General features: G+C 31.6%; 2 protein-coding genes across 2 annotated transcripts; both read right to left on the minus strand.

Annotated features, from left to right (window-relative positions):
• Positions 1 to 7,424: 7,424 nt before the first annotated feature.
• On the minus strand, positions 7,425 to 8,414 carry LOC114368025 (heavy metal-associated isoprenylated plant protein 39-like). Its single transcript, XM_028325356.1, has 3 exons — positions 8,281 to 8,414; positions 8,029 to 8,104; positions 7,425 to 7,900 (listed from the first exon to the last, which is right to left on the minus strand). Exons 1-3 carry the CDS (start codon positions 8,284 to 8,286, stop codon positions 7,656 to 7,658), a joined length of 327 nt encoding a protein of 108 aa, XP_028181157.1. The 5' UTR covers positions 8,287 to 8,414; the 3' UTR covers positions 7,425 to 7,655.
• Positions 8,415 to 11,193: 2,779 nt separating this feature from the next.
• On the minus strand, positions 11,194 to 13,881 carry LOC114368026. Its single transcript, XM_028325357.1, has 4 exons — positions 13,327 to 13,881; positions 12,430 to 12,508; positions 12,225 to 12,243; positions 11,194 to 12,103 (listed from the first exon to the last, which is right to left on the minus strand). Exons 1-4 carry the CDS (start codon positions 13,481 to 13,483, stop codon positions 12,053 to 12,055), a joined length of 306 nt encoding a protein of 101 aa, XP_028181158.1. The 5' UTR covers positions 13,484 to 13,881; the 3' UTR covers positions 11,194 to 12,052.
• Between the last annotated feature and the right edge of the window lie 1,845 nt (positions 13,882 to 15,726).

Raw genomic sequence — 15,726 nt, forward strand, 5'->3', positions numbered from 1 at the left:
AAATTGGAGGGAAATTTGAATTTCAATTCAAATTTCACTTGAATTTGAAATTGAATTTGTGGAGCCAAACTTTGGAGCCAAAATTTCACTAATTATGATTAGTGAATTTTAGTTATGGTTCATCTCACTAATCCAAGATCAATTCCAAGATTCTCCACTAAGTGTGCTTAGGAGTCATGAGGCATGTAAATCATGAAGGATATGCACAAAGTGTGACTATATGATGTGGCAATGGGGTGTATTAAGCAAATGCTCACCTCCCCCTCTAAAATTTAATTGGATTGGGCTTCTACCAAGTCAATTAAATTTTATTTCCCAACACACATCAAATATTCACTTAGTGCATGTGAAATTACAAAACTACCCTTAATACAAAAACTAGTCTAGGTGCCCTAAAATACATGAGCTGAAAAATCCTATATTTCTAGGGTACCCTACCTACATTATGGAGCCCTAAATACAAGGATCAAATATAATGAAATCCTAGTCTAATATGTAAAAAGATAATTGGACCCAACCTTGGCCCATGGGCTCAGAAATCTACCCTAAGGTTTATGAGAACCCTAGGGCCTTCTTCAGCAACTCTAACCCAATCCTCTTGTAGCCTCTTGCTCATGACTCTAGTGACTGGTCCCTTCCTAGGGAGAATTGCATCACAAGCAAAAAGAAATGTTGAAGAAATTGGGTAAGATTTAATTTATAATATGATGTTAATTGATGTATCATATATACTTCAAATTGTTGTTGCTAACAAAACCTTCTAATGCAGCCTACACTCCTTGCAAACATACATTTGATCAAAATTTAGAAAAGTTTCATCAGTTGAGTCCAGCCATAGCTACATGGATTGATCGCATTTCAAAAAAAAAATGGAGCATGGCTTATGATAAAGAAGGACGTAGATATGGTCACATGACAATCAACCTCTCAGAATGTGTAAATAAGGTATTGAAGGATTGTCGCAACATACCGATAATAGCTTTGGTGAAATCAACATATAGTAGGTGTCGAAAGTACTTTGTTGATCGTGGTCGCCAAGCCCAAAGACAATTAAATGAAGGACAAGTATATTGTTCTAAAGTTGTTAAAGAACTTCAAAAAAATCAAGAACAAGCTTGTTCGCACATCGTCCGCGTCTATGATATCCACTTGACAAGGTTTGAACTAGAGGAGACCTTCAATCCTAAAACGCAACGTGGCGGACAAAAGTGGGTAGTTAACTTGAATGACCATTATTGTCAATGCGGAAAGTATTCTGCTATTCACTATCCATGTCCACACATTATTGCTGCTTGTGGTTACGTGAGCATGAATTACTTCCAATATGTAGATGTTGTTTACACAAATGAGCACATCTTAAAAGCTTATTTCGCGCAATGGTGGCCTCTTGGGAATGAAGCGGCTATTCCTCCTTTTGATGATCCATGGACACTTATCCCTGATCCAAGTATAATTCGTGCGAAAGGTTGGCCAAAATCAACAAGGATAGGAATGAGATGGATTGGTTGGAACCATCTGAGCACCGATAAAAATGTAGTAGATGTGGAAGAAAAGGACACAACAGACGTGGATGTCCAATGCAATCTCAATGTGGAAGTTGTTAAATTAATTGATTTATGTATTTTGTTTGTCTACTTGAATGAAATGGAACCTATCGATGATCAGTTTGTTTTTTAAAATTAGTTATTATTATATTTCTGTGCACGTCATAAACTTGATCAATTGGTTAATATTCATAATATAAATGATAATACAAGTCTAAAATTTAAATTAAAAACATACAAAAAAATTTAAATACTAAAAAGAAAATCAATCGTTTTGATGTCGATGATGACGTGAGGATGTGCCGCATGGACGATCCCATCTTCGTGTTTGTCTATCAGGATTTCTTCTGTCACGATGGCCCCCCTCTTCATGCTAGTCAGCCTCAAGAGAAAATTGGTGAAGCAAATCAACACTTAATAATTCATCCATATTAGGTATTGCTCCAGGTACATTCCATTGAGTACCTAATGGGGCATTAGGTGTTTAAGTTAAAGCATCATGTTGTTGTGAAGGGGTCATAGTAGGCCATGAAAAATTCAGATATGTCTCTGCAACACCACCTAATGAATGTTCGCTTGCAAAAGTATCACTTTGATGAGCTTCGAATGGATACTGATACATCTGTGCTGGATACTGAGAAAATGTTGGTGTGTGTGATACATTCCATGGCCATGCTCTACCATCTGTGGGTACAAATATGGTTCCGCTTCAATAGTCTTCCTTCGTCTGGCTATGCCTTTAGTTTCAACACTTGATTGGAGAATATTTAACTGTTGGGCTGGAAATTCATGTTCTGTTGGTGGACCATGTGACAGAGGTTCAATTATTCTTTCTTGCTCTTCAGATAAAATTGTTATTTTCTCCACATACGGCACTAGATCATCAACTATCCATGTATTTCTCCCTTGTGTCGACACCATGTATTGTAACGTCTCTGCAACTTCAACCTACAATTATTACGTGTTCAAATTCATGAACTCAAATTTAATAAATTATTTGAAGTTAAATATGACAGAAAAAATAAAAAATACTAGTGTCGCCATGTTTTCATTTTTAAGGTCAACAAACATCTTTGTTTTACACCTATATCACATCATATAGTCGGAGTTAAAGCTCAGTAGGCCTTCTTGTCGAGGATAAGCGTCGACCCTAAGATCAGTCTGATTGTTCCATTGATTGATCATTGGGCCTAACAGTTGCCCTCAATTTTCATCATGTTTTCCTTTCAAAGTTATGCCACGAATATTAAATGGTTGCGAAGGAGAACTTGGAATTGGTTATTGCATGCCAAATTGTCTCAAAACTTTATCGGGTTAGTGCCACTCAATGACTTGGAAACAAATTAGTGGCACCACCACGCACCACGCAACACTTCCAACTAAAAAAATTGGAGGCAACGCTGACATAACATTTGCTGAGTAAGGCTCCCAGAAAAACTGCAGATAATTCCAATTTTGATTAATTTCAATGAAATATGAAATGCCAAATTGTTATTTAAGCAATAAATTTAAATGTTCTTACCTCATGTTGTTTCATAATATCTAGTTTGCGACGAAAAAGTATCAAATCATCATTACCAATATGTTGATTTCCCCGTAGCAGCCACCTAAAAAAATCATAAATTAACATTACTTACATTATTAATTATTTTAAAATAAAATCTAATTTTTTAAACAACTAACTTGTGTCCAAGTGGTTTGTTTTCTATTATGGGATGAGTCATTCTTGGAGTTAGACTTGTACATCATTCTCATGCCCACATTTGTATTAAGATGCACATACATCCAATTGATTTAGTTTTATAATTGGTGGCGTTGCACATCTCTCTATATAACTAACCAAGTACAACAGATCCCCATGAATATGTGCTGCACTCTCTAAAGTTCCGTAAAAATTGCAGGTATCTTACCGAAACTTTGTTACTACTTTTGTCAACAAATAAGACACCTCCAATGAATCGAAGGATCCATGCATGGGTAAACCTTTCTACCTGTTCTAAATTACCGCCATGATTATTTAAATCTGGAAAATTGTGAACCAACCAACTTAATTTAATCATACTGCCTTGAAGTTCACCTTCTTCTGGTCTGACTCCTAACAATTCTTCACATAAATCAGCCCAACTAAGGTTTGTTGGACCAATTAACGGTGACCCATCCACACGAAGACCTAATAAAACAGAGACATCTTGAAGAGTAATAGTACACTCTCTGCATCTCATGTGAAAAGTATGTGTTTCCAGCCTCCATCTTTCTATCAAGGTAGTGATTAATGCCGCATTTATTTTTAAATATCTCATCTTCATAATCCAGTAAAAATCAGATTGACGAAGTAGAGGAATAATCTCTTTTGGTATTTCTTCTTGACCTTGATACTTGGGGAGAGCTCGTCTAATATGTAATTTTGTATCTTCTTCCCCATTCCAACTATGTTGTGAAACATGCTTATCTTGCATCCACAACATGTCACCATCAACGGGACCAGAATTAATTAAAATATTTGACGAACATGATGAAGAAGAAGTCATTAACACTGCACCACAAAAATTATGTGTTTAGTTTAAAAAATTAATCTTGTCCGCTAAAGGAAAAAGTCTTTCTACTTATTCAAATTCAAATATATTTAAATAAAGATAATATTAATATCAAATTCAGGTCCTAAGACTTGTCAAAATACACTCAGGATTACAATTTCAACATCTCAGTTAAAATTAGTATTAATATTAAAAATCTAAAAATTATAACATGACAAAAAATTTCATTCAAATTTTACACTAAAAATAATTACGAAAGATTAAACATAGATAATATTTTTTAAACGCACCTACCTAATACTATCGATAATTTTTTTTATAACAAATGACATTAATTTATTTTTACACTACAAATAAGTACAAAAAATTAATAACACATAGTATTTTTTAAACACACAAAACCTAATACTCTATAAATTTTTTTATGACAAATAAGATTGAATTATTTTTATATTAGAAATAACTACGAAAAATTATACATATTTTTTTAAACGCACCTACCTAATACTATCTATAATTTTTTTTATAACAAATGACATTAATTTATTTTTACACTAGAAATAAGTACAAAAAATTAAAAACAGATAGTATTTTTTAAACAGACGTAACCTAATATTTTCTATAATTTTTTATAACAAATAACATTAATTTATTTTTACACTAGAAATAATTACAAAAATTTAAACACAAATATTTATTTAACCCACCTACCTAATACTATCTATAATTTCTTTTATAACAAATAACATTACAAAAATTTAAACACAAATATTTTTTTAACACTAGATATATGTATCAAAAATTAAACACATATAGTATTTTATAAACACACTTATCTAATACTATTTTAAAAAATTAACAAATAAAATTAATTTATTTTTACACTAGTCATAACTACAACAAATTAAATACACCTACCTAATATTATCTACTTTTTTTTAAACACATCTATCTACTACTATCTATAACAAATAACATTAGATTATTTTTACACTATAAAATACTTCAAAAAATTAAATACATCTACCTAATACTATCTAATATTTTTTGAATTCAATTATATTTTATTTTAAATATAATTACTAACTAAAATAATTACAAAAAATTAAATATAAATTCTAATTATATTACCTGATTGAAAATTTAAGTAATATAATTACTAACTAAAATCATTACTAACTAAAAGAATTACTAGCTAAAATTCAATAATAATAATATGAAAATTTAAGTCATACCTGATTGAAGCTTTCAATAACACCAACAGCAAATTTTTTTTCAAGCACCACAAACTCTAACTCAAACTCAAAAAACTCAAACAGAAGAGAAGAAGAGAATGCATATTTGGTAGATATTCTAGGTGCAAACAGCCTTATTTAAAGGGAAAGGGAAGAGGATGGTTTCCCCTATTACGTTTCAACTGTTCTGAACCTTGAAATTAATACGGTTTGGTTTTGGTGATACGGTTTGATGTAATTTTGATTTAAAATTAAGTGCAATATTAATTTGATTTGATTTAAATTATTTATAAAATTTAAATTAAATTAAATTATTTTTTTAATTTGTTTGGTTTATTTTTGTAATTTAAAAATTATTAAAAAAATATTTACAAAATTTTTGTTATTAATTAAATAAAACTTGGCTAATAACTAGTTTAATAATCAACGATATAATTATATAAATGAACAATAAAAGTTTCAATAATTGAACTTGAAGTAAAATGATAATTATTTTTCAATTGAATTATAATCATTCAACTTAAATAATAAATCATTCAACTTAAAAGTATAATACTTAATTTTAGATTCCAATTATTGAATTTGACACATAATACTTGATTCCAACTATGAGAATTTTAGAAAATAGATATCCAACAACAAACATTAATTGCAACAATAGTTTCTAGAAAATTACACAATGCATTTTGGGATGGTTTGATTTTTGCGTGTCAAACCACCAACCATACTCAATCATGCAATTTGAAAATTAAAAAAACCAAACTAAATCAATAATCATTGATTTTTTTGTGATTTTTTATTTTTTGGTCAATTTTTGATTTTATGCTTAGTTTGGTTTGATTATAAATATCCCTATAATTACATCTAGTCTAGTGGTGGCCATGAGGACGGTCTAGGTGGGAGACCACCTGGGGACACCAATTTTTTTATACAACTTATATAAATATTAAAAGAAATTTTTATATAATTTTTACATTATATAAAAATTTGTTATAAAAATTAAATAATTTTCCATAGATTTATTTTAGGAAAACAATACCAATAATTAGTCAATTACTCGAGTTTTGGATTTCTTTTGGATTATTAAATCTATTTTCTTGGTGAGTGTCTTAGGATCAATTCTTAAGAGGTGTCAACCTAGTTGAAATCTCTTAAATTGTTATGAAGTTTCCGTCAAGGTTCATTAAAAAAAAAAACGCAAACAGAGTAACCTCTTTTCAGAGGCTTTGTGAATTGAGCCTTTGCAGGAAAACTAGCATCAACTGTTTGAAAATCAAATCAACCTATAAGAGAACATCTATTGAAAGCCATTGAAGGAATTTATTGTGTGAGGAACGGATGAGTACAGAGAGTGTAGGAATTCTTTTCGAAATTGTAATTAATGCATCTGAATGTAGAAAGCATTGAGATAGAGGGGGCTTGATTGATGGTCTCTGTTAGTGGGGAATTGTCTATTATTATAGTGTGCAATCTAGTAAATAATGCACAACCACTTACTGGATCCCATATAATTGGAGGATATGATGGAATATATGTAAATGGGTTTGCGGTTAATCGTTATATATTATTCTTTTAGCTGATTTATATATATACCCAATACACACCTTAAGCATTGTTATATATGCTCACTCTAAGAAAGCGTATGCGTATCATTTTCTTCCTGGGGTATGTTTGGGTGCGTGATAAACAATGTAATGGATGAGAATATAATGGAGTGGATTAAAAAAACTATTCTATTGGTTGGATTATTCATAAAAGAACGGAATAAATATTTCGTTTCATCATTTAGAAAGATAATAGAACAGAATATAAATTATAGTATAACTTTTCCTTTTCTGTATGACAACTTTTTTTTTTATCATGCCTACTAACATTTTCAAACTCTTTTTTTAAGTGAAGTAACATTATAAAAGTATTAAATGTATCACGAAATTCTATATTTTATAACCACTGTATATTTTATGGATAATATAATTGTAATTATTGTAGGCAAAGCAATAAAGAACCTGCGAGAATAACTAGTAGTTCCTAAGACTACAATAATATAGTTATTGTAGTATTTAACAGAAAAATTAATAGTGGTTAAATTAAAACGTGATGGCAGCTACAAGTAGTGTAAACTTGTGTCATTCACATTCATTATGATGCCTTTACTTCCAATAAACTATACTATAAGAAGACGTGTGTTGCAGGAAAAGCCAAAGACATTACGAAGGCATGCATACATGCATTATTTTATTTTTTTTGCTGAAAATAATACTCCTAATATTCAATATTCTAAAATTTAGCAGATGACACAGCTTTATAGGATTCTCTTCAAAACTTCTAGCCTATGTTAAATTTTAACTATACATATACAGTGGGGGTGTCATTTGATAATAATAGGGATAGGCATCATAGAGTTTGAGAGGAACAGGTTCTTTTACTGGCTCCACCTTCTCTTTCTCCTTATCCTCTTTTGCTGGACCAACTGTAACTATTTCAGTTTGACAACACTTTCGTAGCTTGCACACTGCATTCACTGGATCAATGTTCCCTAATAAGGTCATTTTCTCGTCTTTCATGTCAATAGAAACTGATTCAACCCCTGCAAGATAATAACAAACACAGTGTTGTTAATAAATCCTTGATTCCTTGATGCTTCATGTGATATGTATTTTGCTTCTTAAAACAAAAGCAAAGTTGTATACAGTAGGGTTGAAAATTTTGATTTACCTGAAAGACCAGATGCTGTTCTCATAACTTTTCGCTTGATTCTATCATCATGTAAGCCCACCTTTAACACTACTTTCTGTTACACAGCAAATGTAAAAAATAGCTGTTAAGAACCAACAATTAATCACTTCTAGCTACATCTATAAAACGTGAAATTAAGGAAACAGTTAAATAAAAATCTCAGAAAATTCAATAACGTGATTCATGCATTGGTAAGGGGAAGGAGGGGAAATAAAAGAGTCTAGTTCTGACCTTCATTGTTGTTAATGCTTGCTTGTAAGGGCTAAGCAAGAATTGTTTGGTAACAATTGCAAAGGAAAAGGCGAAGAGTAGTAACCTATGGCTTTTGTTTTGCTAATGAAGTTGTGATAAGCATGGCTGAGAATGAGCTATATTTATAGTACTATAGTAGTATGTCGTGAGACATGGTCAAGTCAAGTCAACTCATCAAATAGTATAGTCTTCAAAACTTTAGTACAATTTGTTTGTTAAATACATAACAATAATTCACGCGGCAGAAACCGTGTCATGTTTTTCTTATAACAGAAACCGTGTCATCTTTAAGTTTTGCGTCTGCCCTACATAGTTCCTTACGGAAAAAGTGAACCAATGATATTATAAAAACTGTAATCATTGAAGGCCTTTATCATATTTTGGGGTCCAATGACGGAAAATGATAGTACATCTTGCTTCGTGGTTATATCCCGAAAATATTAATAATAAGGATGATGATGCAGTTGGGAATTAATTTTGGATTGTTTTGGTGGCTGGCAATGAATTCACGTCTACTAATTGGCCCACGAAGACAACAGTAAAGTCTTATTTCGAAGTCAATTACATATATAAATCACACATTATGTGATTTAGCACGGCCGGTTAAAGACTAAATTTCATAAATATTATTTATCTTGATTCTTGAGATATTTCTTCCTCTCTTTTTCACTAAAATTTAAACAATTTACTCTTTTCACTTGTGCCTCTAGAGACATGCTTTTTACATGTCCAAATCACTTGAATTTATACAATTTACTCACCTCACTTTTACTTTGACATTAGATTCTTTTTGCCTCTTGATAAAATCACAATCCATATACTGTCTTAATCCTACTTAAATTAAAATCCTTTGATTTTCAGCATCATATGCATGCAACTGGAATTTAAAATAAACCAGACTAAACACACTCAAAGACAAGCAATATTTAACGAGATTCAATAATATGTCTACGTCCTTGAGAGTAAAATAATGTGTTTCTATTTATTTATTAGAAATAAGGTTACATGATGTATTTATAATCTGCACTGGTGCAAATTATAGGCATTACCCTCGTACTTACCTCCACCTCATCCCACTTAATTTGTAAACAAGTAGGCCCAAGGACAAATGTTATCACTATATGTGCTTGCTTCACTCTAGCATATGTCTGCCCACAAAATATGTTCATTTTTCTTATTATTTTTAATATGATAAGTCTATCTATTCTTGATGTTTAATTACCCGGCAAAATCTTCACATCATAAGCAATCCCGAGTTTGAGAGTGTGTTTTTACGGGCAAATGTTATTAGTTATTAATTTGTTAGTAAAAAATATTCGAACTCATAATTTTTTGTATTTTTTCTTCTCTCTTCAATTATTAAATTAATCTTATAATTCCAAAATAACAAATAAAAGCTTGAGAGGGTGTTTGATACTCCTTATATGACTTAGACAATTCTTTGTTCTCAAGTGTTCACTACTAAGAAAAAGTTTTACCACTTGGGTTCTCTTATGCATTCGACAACAACTTTTAATCGTTGTGGTATCCAACATCGTGGAATGTGTCTCCATTTATAATGATGGTTCTTAAAAAATCGTCTCAAAAAAACTATCATTCTAAGATGATTTTCAAGCAAATAATCATCTTAGAATGTTTTTAAAAAAAATAAAAATTGAGGATTTTAAGATGATTTTTTACAAAAGTCGTCTTAGAATATAAATTTTTTAAGATTGTTTTAGAATTTTTTTTCAAAGAATGAGAATTCTGGTACGATTTTTTCAAAAATCATCTTAAAATGTAAATTTTCTAAGATGATTATTCAAAAAATTATCTTAGAATATATTTTAAAAAAAAATCAAAATTGAGAATTTTATGATGATTTTCTAGAGAATAGTCTTAAAATGTCTTTCTTTCAAAAAAATTAAAATAGTATGTTAGACATATGTGTCTATATACAACATCATAATTGTGTTATTACAATTTGTTTCACTCTCGACAATTAATTATGCTACCAATACAAGCAATTGTGAAATAGGGAAATGCAATTAAATCATTAAATATTCTAAAAAATATATTAATCATTTAGAAATAAATCATCTTGATACGAATTTTTAACATTAATAATGCATTAAAATAGTTATATAATTTTTTTCTACAATAAAAAATATATATACAAAAATAAAGAATTAATGGTGATGAAAAAACTATGACATCAAAAGTCTATATGGGATAATTTTGAACAAATTTATTATATTATAAAGGTTTTTTTATTTATTTTATAAGAATTTTTATAACACTAACAACCACATTCTAATTAAGGGTAATAAAAAAAACCAATTACACAATTATTAGATACTATTGTAAAAAGAATCATTTGGATTAATTTTATAATTAATGTAGTAGAGTCTTTTATGATCATTTTAAATTATAGATCAAATAAAAAGGAGTCAAGTTAACATTGCCTTTAAGGAAGTCTTCCAGAAAGTTCCGTGTTGCATATTTTGGATATTATATTAGAATTATTTGTATTATTATATTTGAGCTCTAAAAAAGCAAGGTCAATCGGTTGATATAAATCACAAAGGCATTATTACATTGCAATGTTTCAGTTAGCACAAACTCAAGAGCTGTAAACGCCAAAAAAAAAAAAATACAAACCAAATATGTTATTCCACAGGAACACAAAGAATGCTTGACCACGAACCAAAAAGTCACAACACCGAGATCCACAAAAGAAAAAAAAAAACAAAAACTAAAGGGGATTACTTCACCAATCCACAAGCTAGAATTTACTAGAATGGATTCAGCCTTACCTGTTTAGGTAGTTTCTAGAATTTGAACATGGGACTTTCAGGCAGCCACAAGTCAAATCCACGCTTTCCATTGATCTGAATTTTCTAGATCCTGCAACCACAAGTCAATCATTTATCTTCAGCCATTTCATGAAAGAGGGAAATTTAAAAAAAAAAAAAAATAGGTATAGGAACCTACAAGTCAATTAAGAATATATGTAGGGAAGATGAATTGCATACATAAGTTAATGCTGACAACTCATCACACTTAGGGTGGAAATATACAGGTGAATATATTTAATTAGTTTATTTAACTTTCTTTTATTTATTTATTTATTCATTTAGCTTTGTCGTCCAATTCTCAAAAGCATTAGATGAACAGAAAAAAGATAGACAAAAGAACTTATATAAAGATATCTTCAAAAGTTGTTCCTTCAGTATAAAGGTACTAAGGTTTGGACCAAATACAGTCCCATCTGAGAAAACTAAGTTTTAAAACATGGAATCACATTCCACACCTGGCAATTATATGTTGTCAAATACAGCTGTTGCAACATGTTCTTTTCGAGAGATATCAAACCATTCCACTCAAGGTAAATAAACTTAAGTGGAATATGTGTAAAAACATAACTCCTGAGAAATTCCTGCTGCAATTATCTGGCAGATATTTTTGCTAACTCCTCAAATCAACTATATATTTTACAACTTACAAGATAAAAATAATTAATATATATGCTCCAGCTTGAGAACATGTTAGAACATATAATGTATGCGTACAGTTAGTGTTCAAGTTTTCTCTTATTCAATGCCAATTTAACACGTTCTATCTCATTATAATACGAGCCGTTGCGATCGTACCTTGCAAATGTGGATAGTACCTTCCTTCCCTTAGCATATGCTTTCAAGAACTTATCACACATCTACTATAAATTCCTAATGGGGTTGGGGGGTTTGATTTCTCATTCACTATGTATCTCTCAATTCAAAGCTACTGTTTCAAGCCTCTTATTTGGTTCATCCATCAAGAACTACACTAAATAAATAATAAATAAATAAAAACGATTAGATGATTTCAAATTTTATATACTTTTAAATTAAAATGTTAGTGTACATGCATTAAAAGTAACATAAGTTCAAAGGGGCCATTACCTGCAGATTATCTGTAGCCCTGCATGTAAAAAAGCAAAACACAGATTAGCAATAGAATGTTGATTAGTAATTACTGCTTAATCATAAATATAATAATTAAAGTTAAAATAAAAAAGGTTTGCAGTGCCAAAGATAAGGATGAGTTCGGAGAAAGAAATGAAAGTAATTACTGTTAAATGTTTCATTAAGTTGTATCCATTACTTCCTTGCCCTCTGCAATAACTCCCAATGTAATGATCCAGTTGTCATGTTAAATGCCCCAGGGTAGCAGAGTAAGTGAGCACCTGAAGTCAAAAATTGACTGATACCGTAAGTTTGTCAAGGCTTTGAACAAGATAATAATAATAATAATAATAATAATAATAGTTGTGTGGATTTGAAAACAAATCAACACAACTGGATAATTAATCTCAAATAAAACTTCCAGGTTACAGCCTGTATAAAAACAGATAAATAATTGGCAAATAACATAATAATGGGAATGAAATATCATACCAAGAAATATGGATTTGAAATTTCTTTTAGTATAACCCTGAAATAAAAAATACACAGGGAGTGTTGCCCAATGTATGTGAACCAATTTCTCTTCCACACCCGAAAAAATCGAAATAGCTACTCTATGATGCTAATGGCACTTAGGTGGCATGGATAAAACACTTTGGAGAACTCAAATCAAAGTCAACCAATCAAAAGTAGAGCAAGATTAATTGTTTTCAAGCATAGTACTGGAAAAAACTCTAGTAGCATATATCATAGCTAGTTCTGGAAATCGAATGTCATAGCAGATGTCTATGCCAATGTGTTCGACCTCTACATGAAATCATGAATCAACTCATTATTTCAAATTTTTACCCAAACAGAGAAATTTTCGTTGCAAGAAAAAAAAGTAATCTGTAGTAAAGCAAGCCAGTATGCCGGAAATTACAGAGCAATAAAGCAAATACTACGGGGTTAAGCCTGCATTTTGCATAACAAATATTTGATATAAAATAGTCTGAATATGGGAAAGCAAAGCATGCACTCAACTTTAAGCTTGAGAATGACACTACTAAGACAAATACAATTTTCTAATATAATTACTGTGAAGGAAGATCTAGCATACCAGTAATGCTTTTATCCCCGTGGAACATCAACCAAATACCCCCCTCCCCACAAAAAACCCGAACCACAGGCCAGTTCCAAGTACCACAGCCGCCAAAAACCCTCAAACACCACCGCCGCTCCAAGTACCACAGGCTAGTTCCCCGAGATGGTGGCATCGTAATTGGGGATTCCGGCGTGTTGTACCTACTCCCCACCGCGCCGTTCGAGTTTCAGTTCGACTATTCCAAGACGTCGAAGGTGAAGCCGATTGCCATCCACGAGCTGTCATTCCCGCCCTTCGTGCCGCCTACAATGTCACGGTCATGGACCGAGAAGGCACCACTAAAGGGCAAGAAGAGCAAGAAGGTTCCCCACTGCCCGACCACATCGACTTCTACAACGAGGTTTCCACTGCTGCTCGACTCAACGATGATGTCCTCCTCCTTGTCAACGTCGTTGAGGGCATCTTACATCCAGACCCACACCATCCTCCACTAGAGGGAGAGAAAGCGAGAAAAGTCAAGACAGAGAAAACAAGAATAAGAGAGAGAGAAATAAAGGGAGTGTGTTACACGATAAGATAAGAGAGAAAAAAAGCATCATCATTCAAAGATGATTTTTTGAATAATCGTCCTTAAACTTACAATTCTAAGATGGTTATTCAAAAATTATTTTCATTATTAATGAACTTAATTACAACATTACCATTACATTGTCTTCTTTAAACACGGTTTCTGTCAACCGTCGTTGTTGGCATCATAATAAACAACTTTAGTAGTGCTTCAAAATTGGTTGGACAAATCCATTTTTAATAATATAATTATTCAAGTGATATAAGTTTTAAATTATTATATACTAATAGTAATAAATCGATATAGATATTTTAAATTTCAAAGTGATGGGAAAAAGTATTAAGAAGCGAATGTTCTCCACTCAAATCTTTTGTTATTAATTACTTGTGACAAACAAAGTCCGATCATACACCACTAATTATTACAGAGTATACTGCATGCATGTTTAATTTACTCCCTTGGACACACAATCGTCTTCAATCTAATAGACCATGCATGCACGAAAAATTGAAATAAAACCAACAAAAATGACTACATACTATGTCTTCTTTTATCAATCTTTCTAATATTCTAAACTTTAGCAGATGACAAAGGCACTATATAGGATTCTCTTCAAAATTTCAAACCAAGTAATTTTAACTATACAAATAAAGTGGTGGTGTCATATGATATTAAAGGGGATAGGGTTCGTAAACAGGAACATGCACTTCTTCGGGAACCTTCTTCTCTTCTTTTGCTGGTTTAACTGAAACTAATTCAGTGTGCACCACTTTCGTAGCTTTGACACTGGATCAATGTCCCCCAATAAGACTAATTTCATGTCATTAACGTCAATAGAAATTGATTCGAGCCCTGCAAAATAATTACAAATAGAAATTTGTTCAAAAATCAATGAATTATTTAAACTGTATGATATGAATTTTGTTTCTTGAAATGAAAAGAAGTTGTAGTAAAGTGAAAATTTTGATACCTGGAAGGCCAGATGTTGTCTTCATAGCTTTTTTCTTGATTCTATCATCATGTAAGGCCACCTTTAACATGACTTTCTGTTGGACAACAAATATCATAAAGAGCTACTAGGAACCAACGATTACTTCTAAACATGAAAGGAAATGTATATAGTTATGAGAAATTAAACACAATTAGAAAAACATTGATTAGGGGATGGAGAGGAAATCATTACTAAAAAAATATTTTTTATGATGCACATTTTAAGATGGTTATGTAGAACCGTCTTAGAATGTCATGCGGTAGCAATTTTGTAATTAGAGAGAATGAAAACCACAACGATTTTACGTAAAATCATCGTGGTTTTCATTCCCTCTAATTACAAAATTGTCACCGCGTCACCTTTCAAATCCCTAGCTCACCTGTACATGCCCTCGATCAGCCGTTGTTCCTCATGCATGACCTTCCTCACCTCGATTGTAGTCTCCCTCACCCACTCTCAGTCGTTGTTCTTTCTAGGGTTTCTGGTGTTGTTCCTTTCACTTCCATCGTCAATGGCAAAATTCGTGGTGGAGAAGAACAGCTTGACAGTGACGTCATCGGACAACATCAAGGGCACGCATGATAGGGCGATTTGGAACTTCAGGATACTCCAATACGAAGGCAGCATCGTTGGGAATATTTTGTACCCAAAGGACAACAAAAAGGGTTGCAAGGAGTTTGATGAGTATGGGATTTCCTTCAAATCCAAACCCAGTGCTCTTCCCACTACCGTTTTGCTCGATCGAGGAAGTAAAATTCTCTTACCCTCTAATCTTTTCATGTTTGATTTTAAGGTTTCAGGTTTTGCTGGTCTAATTTTAGGGTGTGATTTTGTTTCTGTGGCTATGAGATTTTGC

This window comes from Glycine soja, chromosome 9, assembly GCF_004193775.1.
Source record: "Glycine soja cultivar W05 chromosome 9, ASM419377v2, whole genome shotgun sequence".
Taxonomy (NCBI): domain Eukaryota; kingdom Viridiplantae; phylum Streptophyta; class Magnoliopsida; order Fabales; family Fabaceae; genus Glycine; species Glycine soja.

Coding starts and splice junctions, on each gene's coding strand:
- LOC114368025 (XM_028325356.1), bottom strand. Junction 7,901..8,028: donor AACAGCATCTGGTCTTTCAG/GTAAATCAAAAT, acceptor ATTATCTTGCAG/GGGTTGAATCAGTTTCTATT.
- LOC114368026 (XM_028325357.1), bottom strand. CDS start 13,483: ATGCCACCATCTCGGGGAACTAGCCTGTGGTACTTGGAGCGGCGGTGG. Junction 12,509..13,326: donor CGGGGATAAAAGCATTACTG/GTATGCTAGATC, acceptor TTTTGACTTCAG/GTGCTCACTTACTCTGCTAC.